A 9758-nucleotide genomic window follows, 5' to 3' on the forward strand; every position below is an offset into this window, starting at 1 on the left:
GACTTCGACTGGGACTCCTCCGAGTAGTATCGTAGAACTTTTATAATATATGTCGCATTGTATCGTAGAACTTTTATAATATATTCGTATTTTCGATCAAATTTTCATAGTTTGTTCGATTTAAATTTTCAAAAAAGGGTCGGATTTGGCACTTTATACCGCGCGCGCTGCAAAATAGCGCCTCTGCCGGAGGTGCGTTTTTCGCACAGCAACGCGCGCTGGAAAATAGCGCCTCTGCCGCGGGCAAATTCGCTAACACGCGCGCTAACGGTATACAGCGCGCCGAATCGCGCGTTTACAGCGCCAGATTTTACAGCTCCTGGTGATGCTCTTAGACTCCACCCACCAACCCCAACGCGCCTCCATCCATTCCATGTACGTAGTCGCAGGCAAAAAACTTCCGTTTAGCCAAAGAAAAATCGCTTACCATCAAAATCACTGAAATTTCGTAAATTCTTCTAGGCAGAATTACAAAATATTCGTTTGTATAATTTGGACAATTTTGAAGGAAAACATTTTGGACTCTCTACAATAGTTCCTACTCAAATGGAAACCAGACGCAATGACGCCTCTTGCTTGGTCTAAACGTGATTTGTTTTCCTTTTTGGAGATTCACGGTAGAGCTGCTAAATCGACTTCTCTTATTTTCGATGCTACAAGTACACGAACTCCGTCTGAGATAAACGGAGCATCAAATCTCCCGGACGCAAGCAATGGTCCCGTCATGCAGGCAGACCGCCACGAGCAGCATGAACGTCCCCCGCTCGCCATGCACGTCCACCACGTGCACGCGGCGCCCGGCGTCGAGGAAGCTCTCGCTGGGCAGCAGGCGTAGCTCGCGGCGGCCGCCGTCCATACGCTTGAGCTCGGCCAGCGCCTCCCCGCGCCGTTAATCACCACGAGGGCCGTCCCGGTGCCGTCGACCTCGACGCACTTGACTAGACCGGTGCTGCCGCAGGAGGGGCACGGATCGGCCGCAGCCGACGTTGCGGTATCCCCAAACTCCTCGGACACACATGACATCGTGTGGAGCTCGGAGATGGGTCAGTGGATGGTTCGAGTTTGGGATACCCGGAGAGAGGCTGTGGGTGCTGTTCTTATATAGATCGAGGGAGGGTGCCCGCAGGGTGGTGGTTGGTGGACGACAGCAATCCGATACTGGTTATGAGTTCGTGTCCATGGCGGTCGCAAGTTTGCAGGCTACTAATTATTGAATTAGTAAGATAAGTTGCTTAATTTATTCAAATAGCCCTTATAGCTCAGTGGTAGAGCTTCAGTCTTGTAAACTGAAGGTCCGTAGTTCGATCCTGCGTGAGGGCAATATTAAAATTTTATTTCTTTTTGTGGAACGAAATGGCCCTAGTTCGATTCTGCGTGAGAGCAATTTTAGTACTGAATCTCTGTTTTCGGAATGAAATAGTCAGCTTGCTCTACCTTGTAATTTTCCAGGTTTTCATTTTAATTTTTTTACAGGAACTTAATTTTCAACAATTAATACCATGTATATTTATAGTAATAAATAGTACTTCTTCAGTCGTTTTTATCGACGTGGGGATAGTTTATAGCAATTTTAGTACTGAATCTCTGTTTTCGGAATGAAATAGTCAGCTTGCTCTACCTTGTAATTTTCCAGGTTTTCATTTTAATTTTTTTACAGGAACTTAATTTTCAACAATTAATACCATGTATATTTATAGTAATAAATAGTACTTCTTCAGTCGTTTTTATCGACGTGGGGATAGTTATGGGCATGCATATACGTCGATTCAATCAGCCCAGAGGTAGTATGTAGTAGAGATACACGAGCTATCACCACTAATTACAATATAAAGTCTGAAGGGCAATTTTGATATTGAATATCTTTTTTGGAACGAAATTTCGAATGGTGGGAGTGGTGTTTTGGAACATGGGAGCATACGCTCCCTATATTTTGAAACGTATCTTACACATATTTTAAATTTCAAAAAAATTAAAACAAAAAATTCGCACATACATCTTCATCTGCTAAGCGCTCACAAAATCGTTTCATAAAAAATAAACTTATCATGTGACGTGTGTAAAAAAGACAAAATTCAGTGCTAAAAACAATGCTTTTTACAGGATAAGTTTTCTCTTTTTTACATAGGCCAGAAAAAATATTATTTTTTCGTGAAACTTGACGCACACACATATATTATGGAGATGTACATGTAGAATGTTTTTTCAAAATTTTTCCACACTTCAAAATATATTTTCTTGGTAGAGGGAGCATACGCACCCGGGAGCCGAATTGAATTTCCGCGAAATTTCACTAATTCAATCCTGCGTGAGGCTAATTTTAATACTAAATCTCTTTTTTGGGAACGAAATAGTCTCTAGCCTGTATTTTGCAGGTTTTAATTTTTAACTCTTTTTTGCAAGATTTTTTTTCGATAATTTTTTTTTTGAAACGCGGCAAAAGACTTGCCATTTTCATTAATAGAGAAGAAGTACATAATTTGGCTGGTTTATTACCGGAAAACCGGCCGAAAACCGAAACAAGTGCCCCGACGCTCGTCATGGAGCACGACCGGCGCGGGGGCACAGAGCCACCCTGGCAACCCACACAAGATTCACAGGCCTCCGAAGCGAGAAGTCGTCGCGGTTGACCAACGTCATCGTCATCACTCTTCAGCGACTCCGACTTCACCGAAGAACCAAACACCAAGACCCCGCCGAAGCGGCACCGTGAAGCTCAAGCCGGCCACCGCCAAACAAGCGACTCCTCGTGAAGCAACAGGCAGCTCCGACTCTGATGACGAGCTCCGAAGAGGATAAGCACAAGACATGCGCTGAGGGAGATCATCGCCAGAGGGCCACCCTGCAGGTCATCGTACGCTGCTCAAAAGAAGAAACTCGACAAACCATAGCAGCTCCGACTCCACCGCAAGCGAAACACAAGACGAAGAAGCTCGGACGCTCGCATAAGCCAAGGTCTTGACGCTACCAAAACATCGCTCACCACCGCCATCGTTGCCACACAAGCCACCACACGGACCTCACACATCACCGGCCACCCGCCGAGATGCCGTACAAGTCCAGCCTCAGGAAAGCACGCTGGGGAACAAAGTCTTCAAGACGACGCCCCCAAGAGGGAAGCGACGTGGATCGACGCCGTCGTCCGGCCCTGCCACGGCCTAGGCTTTCACCCGAAGAACTAAGCTCCGGGAGCGGAGGAGGTCGAAGGCTCCATGAAGGCCCCCAAGAGGATAGCGACATCCGCAGCTGCCGCGCCATCAGCTTTCGCTCGGAGCAGCCGAACCTCCGCACTCCCACGTTGCCGAACGGAGATGAGGGAGACCCACAACGCCGCCGGCCTGCGAACCACTGGCACAAGCACCTCCCACGCGGCGACGACGCCACACCACGTAGGACCACCAACCTCACCGCCGGCAGGAGCCGACGCCCGCCGCGACAAGAAACCTACAACAACCGGTAGATCACCACCCGCAGAGGAAGAAGCAGGGGAGAGGGGCCGCCACCCCGCTCACCCTCGCCGGACAGCAGCTGTGAGCCGCCGTCGACGCTGCCACATCTGGGAGGAGCCGGAGCTCCGCCCGCCGCCGCGCTGCTTCGAACCACCGGGGGTGCAGATGGGGGCGCCGAGCCGGGCCACCGGCCGACCAGGCCGAGCCGGCGACCGGAGCAAGCCCGGGCAGGCCCGCAGAGCCCATCCGGGCCTAGTGCACGCGCCGCCAGGCCCGCCGCGCCCCGCCGCACCACCACCGCCCCGTCCTCGACCCGGCCACGGACCACCGGCCGCCCGCAGCCCCGCGCCCGGCCCACCGCCGGCCCACCGCGCCCGCCGCACATGCCGCGCCCGGGCGAGCTCCTTCTCGCCAGGGGACGCGGGAGGGTGAGAGAATGCCCCGCCGCCACCTTCCCCGGGGGCGCGCGCGGCTTTGCCGGCCCCCCTCTGGCGGCGGCGAAGCGAGGGAGAGGGGTGGAGGGGCGAGAGACGGCGGCGGCAGGGTTCCCCCCTTGTCGCCAGAGGAGGGCGACGCGGGGGGAGAGAGTATGTTGTTATTTTTCTTTTTCGATAATCAATACAACATATATTGATAGTAATAAATAGTACATGGTAGAGATACACGAGCTGTCTCTAAAGATTACAAAATAAAATTTAAAAGATACTAGCAAATCTTTGAGATCTTTTAACTCTTTTTTTAATAACACAATCTTGTACTTTTCTGAAAGTATCTAAAGATAGATAACAAACTATAACCTGTAAATACCAATGTTATTCCGTAATGTTAATGGAGGAGACTGAAGTGGACGTGGCTAGTTTTTCGAGAGGCGATGATTGTCTTCGTCTGTTGACCCTTGGATTGGTTTGCCTTTTTTTCAGAAACTTTTTTTACACACACATGTTCAGAATATAAAAACGTCAAGAACTCCGTACGGCAAGAGTATACATGCTCGCTGGTGGGCCGTGGCTGGAACTTGGAAGCACCCGAAAATCTCACTTGCACAGTTGCACAGCAGCCAGCCGTCACAGATCGTCATTCTGAAACATAATTTCTAGAATTGATCAAGCGAAAGGAATGTCAGTTCAACTACGAGAACTATCGAATTTTATTTGGACTTTCTGATTCTATGAGTTCCAGGGACGATAGTTAAACCCATGTCCGGCCATGATCATGTCTTGACAAAATTACAAATAACCACGATAATTGCAGCTAGGTTTTTAAAAAACTACAATTTTACGTATGTATAATTAACAGATAGCACTGACTGCGCTGCTTATGCCTGTAGCTTACGACGATTCTGATAAGTGGGACGTGATATCAGGGTGGTGTGGCAAGGCGGAAACGGGCGAGGTGCTATACATTAAACTGTTCCAAATTATGGATCTTTTTTTTTGTAATTTTTCCGAGCCCCTATGTGTGCGTCCAATCTTCATATCTTGAGTTGTTAGCATAGAACCACCATATTTCTGGCTAAATGTCGATTTTTTGGTACCATTTTACGTTTTGGAAGCAAAAAACTACCACATTTTTCGTAGATTTTGCAAAAACCACTAGACGCGAATTGATCTCAGATTGACACCGTTTCTGACGCGTGGGGTCCAGTCTCCAGGCTGATGTGGCGGTGTTAGATGGTGCATGGCCATCATTTTGCAGATAGGTCCTCACATTTTGAATGTAAATTACGCACGAGTACCTCACACCTTGTAGTTTTCAAAAAATCTCCTATTTATTTTTTAAACCTTTATAACTTTTAAATACTAATTCAAATAGAAAAACTTTTAATATGAAAAGTGCTCAAAAATATTTGAATATTTTAAACATAATTTTTGTAAAACCTTCATAACTTTTAAATACTAATTTAAATGGAAAAACTTTTAATATGAAAAGTGCTCAGAAATTTCTGGTGAAATCTATTCTTGAATTAAGTAACCCGTACAAACCGATATTAATATTAGTTAATTCTACTACAGTAGTATCTTTTTGCAATATCTATATGGCCGTATACAGAGTGGAATCCCATTCCGGTTCTTTTGTGGGTGTTCCTACGAAATCGCCGAGACCTCTGATTCTGAACTCTCAAGTGGCCGGTTACCGTTGATGAAGGCAACCACCGCGTCCATCTCTTTGGCCGCCTTCTCGCCGTCGGGCTTCAAGAGAAAGTAGACGTGGCTCTCGCCGGGCGTCTCGTAGAGCCGCACATCGCCGCCCCACCCGCTGTCCCCGAGCGCGGCGACGTACGCGCGGCCCCTCGCGGCCAGCACGTCCAGCCCCGCCACGGTCACCAGCACGCGCGCGCACCCGAGCCGCCGCCACTCGTCGCTCGCCATGGCCACCGGGTTGATCACCGGGTCGTCCACCCCGTACCTCCCCGCGCACACGAAGCTCCACGTGCGGTCCCGCCACCGCCGCTCCGCCGGGTCCCGCGTCTCCGACGGCACGGGGCGCTTCCCCCAGAAGTATGGGTCCAGCAGCGCTACGCCCTGGATGGTCGCGCCGCCGTCCAGGCCCTCCCGCCCGGCGCGCATGGCCACGTTGTGCGCGATGTTGCCGCCCGCGCTGTCGCCGACCAGGAACAGCCGCGTCAGGTCGGCGCGGCGCGACAGCCAGGGCTCCGCTTCAGCCCCGGACCCGCACCGCGCGCTCCTGAGCGCCCACCGGAGCGCCGTCCACGCGTCGTCGTAGGCCGTCGGGAGGGGGCGCTCCGGCGAGAGGTGGTAGTCCACCGACACGGCGAGCACTCCGGCCTTGGACGCGAGCGCGTTGAGGTACCGCTGGTACGTCGGCGAGAAGGCCGACTCCGTGACGAACGCGCCGCCGTGGTAGAACACCACCAGCGGAAGCGTCTCCGCCGTGCTGTTGGGCAGGTAGAGGCGGACGGCGAGCCCCGCGGCGGCGTCGATGGCCACGTCCTTGGACGCCACGCCGGTGGCCGGGTCCACGGAGGCCGGCACGGTGTCCGTGCCCATGAACCGCTCCACGCGGCCACTCTTGTACAGCACCAGGAAGGGGAAGAAGAAGAAATCGACGCCTTCATCATCGGCGGCCGGTACCGGCAGGCTGTGAGGAGCGCGCGGGGCGAGCAGCGCGCCCGCCATGTTGAGCAGGAGCAGCAGCGCATCGGAGATGCTCCTAGCCATAGCCATGACCGAATCAGCTCAGCAGTAGTAACCTTTCGTGCAAATTAAGCAGGTGATCGAGCTGACATTTTTATGCACTGTTTCTTGGGTTAAACTCGCCCAGGCCGGGACGGCAGCTCGAGGGGAAAATGCGAACGGTGCACAGCGACGTCTGTTTGTCAGGGTGCCGCACGCACCCATCGGAGAGCCTTGTATTTTTCGCTGGGAGAGGTACACGACGATGCTGCCAAACTTTGGGCGCGCGCGCAGAGCTCTCGCCAGCGTTGCACTGGCCTCCAAGCAGGGGCGGAGGCAAGGGGGGGCGAGCAGGGGTCAGACCCCCCCCAATGGTTCGCCCCCCTCAAATCTCGGCAGGTATTACCCTTAGTTTCCTTCCAATGACAGTAGATAATCACGTGAATAGTTTTAAGAGCTAGCTTAGTCGCTGTAGCTTTGCTCGTGTGTACCGTGACTACGAAGACCAACTAGATAACTGGCCCATTTACGAAGAATAGGCCATCGTAGCGGCCTGGGACTTGCCCCTTCTTTTACCTATACCAAGCGTGAGTCTGGCCGCCGCCTGGTATTCTGCTCGGATCGATCCAATTTTGCATCTCCAGCGTCTGCTGGCGCTCGGCATCCGCTCGCGCCAGGCGACTTCCGCTAGCGATTCTGATCAAGCCTCCCTCTGGCGCGGTGCGGTTGTGAGGTTGAGACCATCTTGCCATCGGAGATCCCCCTCATCCCCATCCGTATGTGTATCTGTTTACTTGATTAAGCACTCTGTTTTAAAGCCATTGCTGTATACATGTGTTACCGCTGCTAGTATTAGCTTGCTTTTCTGATCAATCACAACCGGTTTAGATACAGACCAGCAATAATTTCTTTACTAATCCAATGAATTATTATATCTATTCCCTGCAAAAAAGACGTAATGTATATGTATTTAATTATTTTATGCCTAATGATAAAGAGTAAAGCACCAACAACAATTACAGACTTTTTTGATAAATCTCTCACTGTCCCATGAAATTTAATTTTGCGATATATATAGTGATATTTTTCTCCCTTATGTGATCAAAATTTTTTTCGCCCCCCCTATAGTCAAATCCTGGCTCCGCCCCTGCCTCCAAGGTCTCGAACGACATGACAAGCAAAAGATCCTCTGCACTTGCTGCAAATTCCAGACAGTTAATCGCTCAGCCTTGTCGGGATGTTACTGAATATTCGACAAAGAAGACCTAATTTTGTTCTATGCTGTGTTATGTGTGTCCAGTCGGACAACAGTAGATAGATAATACTACCTCCATCCTAAGGCTTAAAGCCTATTTTGAAAGCCCCAACGGCTGAATTTTGGAAGGGGGTATTTATACCCTCATTCTCCCTCCTTTCCAAGCTGCTCAATCATTCCCAAGTTCATCACCATTAGAGCCATCTAGATAAACACAAGAATCATAAGATCTCCTCCTCCACCCAACCAAAGCTCTTGATCTTTGGAGGTTCGAAGGAGAAGACCCCGATCTACATCTTCACCGAAGTGATTTGCATTTCCCCCTCATTTGCTTGAGGGCCCATTTGCTAGTGTTTCTCTTTTGAGAAACCCTAGTTGTTTGTAGTTGATATTGTTCTTTGTGTTGTTGTTGTTGTTGTTACAGATTTGGGAGCCTCCAATTTGGTTGTGGATGTGTGCCCCAAGAACCTTGTAAAGGCCCGGTTTCCGCCTCGAGGAAATCCCTTAGTGGACGTGGGCTAGGCCTTCGTGGCGTTGCTCACCGGAGACCTGAGTGAAGCTTTCGTGGCGTTGGTTTGGCTTTCGTAATAACCACACTCCTCCAAACGTAGACGTACCTTCTTGCAAAGGAACAGAACTACAGGAATCAACTCCGTGTCTCCGCGTGCTCCACTCTCGGTTACCTCTATCCTATTATCTCCCATATATATTGCGTAACTATATCTTGCTTAGTCGTTGACCTTGTCATATAGGTAAATTCACATAGCTGCATATCTAGAGAATTTACCTTTGTGTCAAGCCTAAATTGAAAAAGAACTAAAAATTGGTTAGCACCTATTCACCCCCCCCCCCTCTAGGTGCGGTATACGATCATTTCAATGCCAAATACAAAATTAATGTTATTAGATAGATAATGAAATATATTTTCATGTGCTATCTACGAAATATCATATTTATTGATAGATTATTCTAAAATTTTGGTCAAACTTTACTTGCTTTGACTTTTCCAAAAAAATATAAGCCTTAATTCTTGGGATGGAGGTAGTATGTGACCCGCCCCATCTCTACCCCCGGGGCAGCACCAACCCTAGCGCCACCAAAGACAAGGCCATGTGGCCTGCCGTGTGGCCGCTGCCACCGGTGAGGGCTGAGGTGGCGGTGGGCCCAGAGCTGAAGGCATCAGAGGTTGCATCATGGCAATGCCTCCTAGGTGGCTGCTGGGGACGGCACCGATGGCGTTTCGCTGCGCGCGGCAGCAAGGGTGGCACCCCTGGTCGTGCGATGGGTTTCTCCTGGGAATTACAGTTGGGGTGGAAGAGGCGAGCCGTAGGTCTAGGTTCCCGCCTAGATCCGTCAATGATGCGGCCGCCGGCCGCAGAGGCGGCGTGATGCACACTGCTGGCCTTGTTGTGGTGTCGTTGTGGGCATCTTGTTTGAGACGGACCAGAGGGCTGATAGGTGCGCATGAAGTCCGAGTTAGCTTGCCTCCTCTTCTAGCGAAGGGAGTCGGCTGGAAGGTGACGACAATGGGCCTGTCAATCTGCCTAATAAAGGTGTCGGTCCTAGGGTTCCGCTCACTCCATTATGGTTGCAAGCCCTCTTTAATCTGGCCGGCGTGTTAAGTTCACAAAGGCTCCGTTGGCTAACTCCATTGAGTGAAACATGCCTGGAGATTGCTAGATCAGATGAGATTCGGTCGTATGCATCTATGTTTTTCCGACCGTTTGGTTTCAGGAGGGAGCGGCGCGTAGAGCTACTATCTGTTGAAATCATGGGTCATGTCTTGTTTGTTCCATGGTGAAGTCAGAGATGAAGAGGACTAGTAATGGTGGTTTGAGTCTTCGTAGTGATGAGGAATTTGCTTGGTGATTCAAGATGCGTAGCAGCGGTATGAAAATGGGGCGGAGAAGTTCAAAGTCTGAC

The 9758-nt window shown here is 50.3% G+C and overlaps 1 protein-coding gene and 1 non-coding gene across 2 annotated transcripts; one reads left to right on the top strand and one right to left on the bottom strand.

The window, feature by feature from the left end:
* The first annotated feature begins 1248 nt into the window (after positions 1-1248).
* On the top strand, positions 1249-1320 carry TRNAT-UGU (transfer RNA threonine (anticodon UGU)). Its single transcript has one exon. It is a non-coding gene; the product is annotated as a tRNA-Thr (tRNA).
* A 4065-nt stretch (positions 1321-5385) lies between these two features.
* On the bottom strand, positions 5386-6716 carry LOC127316507 (probable carboxylesterase 2). The gene has a single exon (XM_051346922.2). It carries the CDS (start codon positions 6629-6631, stop codon positions 5531-5533), a length of 1101 nt encoding a protein of 366 aa, XP_051202882.1. The 5' UTR covers positions 6632-6716; the 3' UTR covers positions 5386-5530.
* Between the last annotated feature and the right edge of the window lie 3042 nt (positions 6717-9758).

Source organism: Lolium perenne, chromosome 7 (assembly GCF_019359855.2).
Source record: "Lolium perenne isolate Kyuss_39 chromosome 7, Kyuss_2.0, whole genome shotgun sequence".
NCBI classification, from domain to species: domain Eukaryota; kingdom Viridiplantae; phylum Streptophyta; class Magnoliopsida; order Poales; family Poaceae; genus Lolium; species Lolium perenne.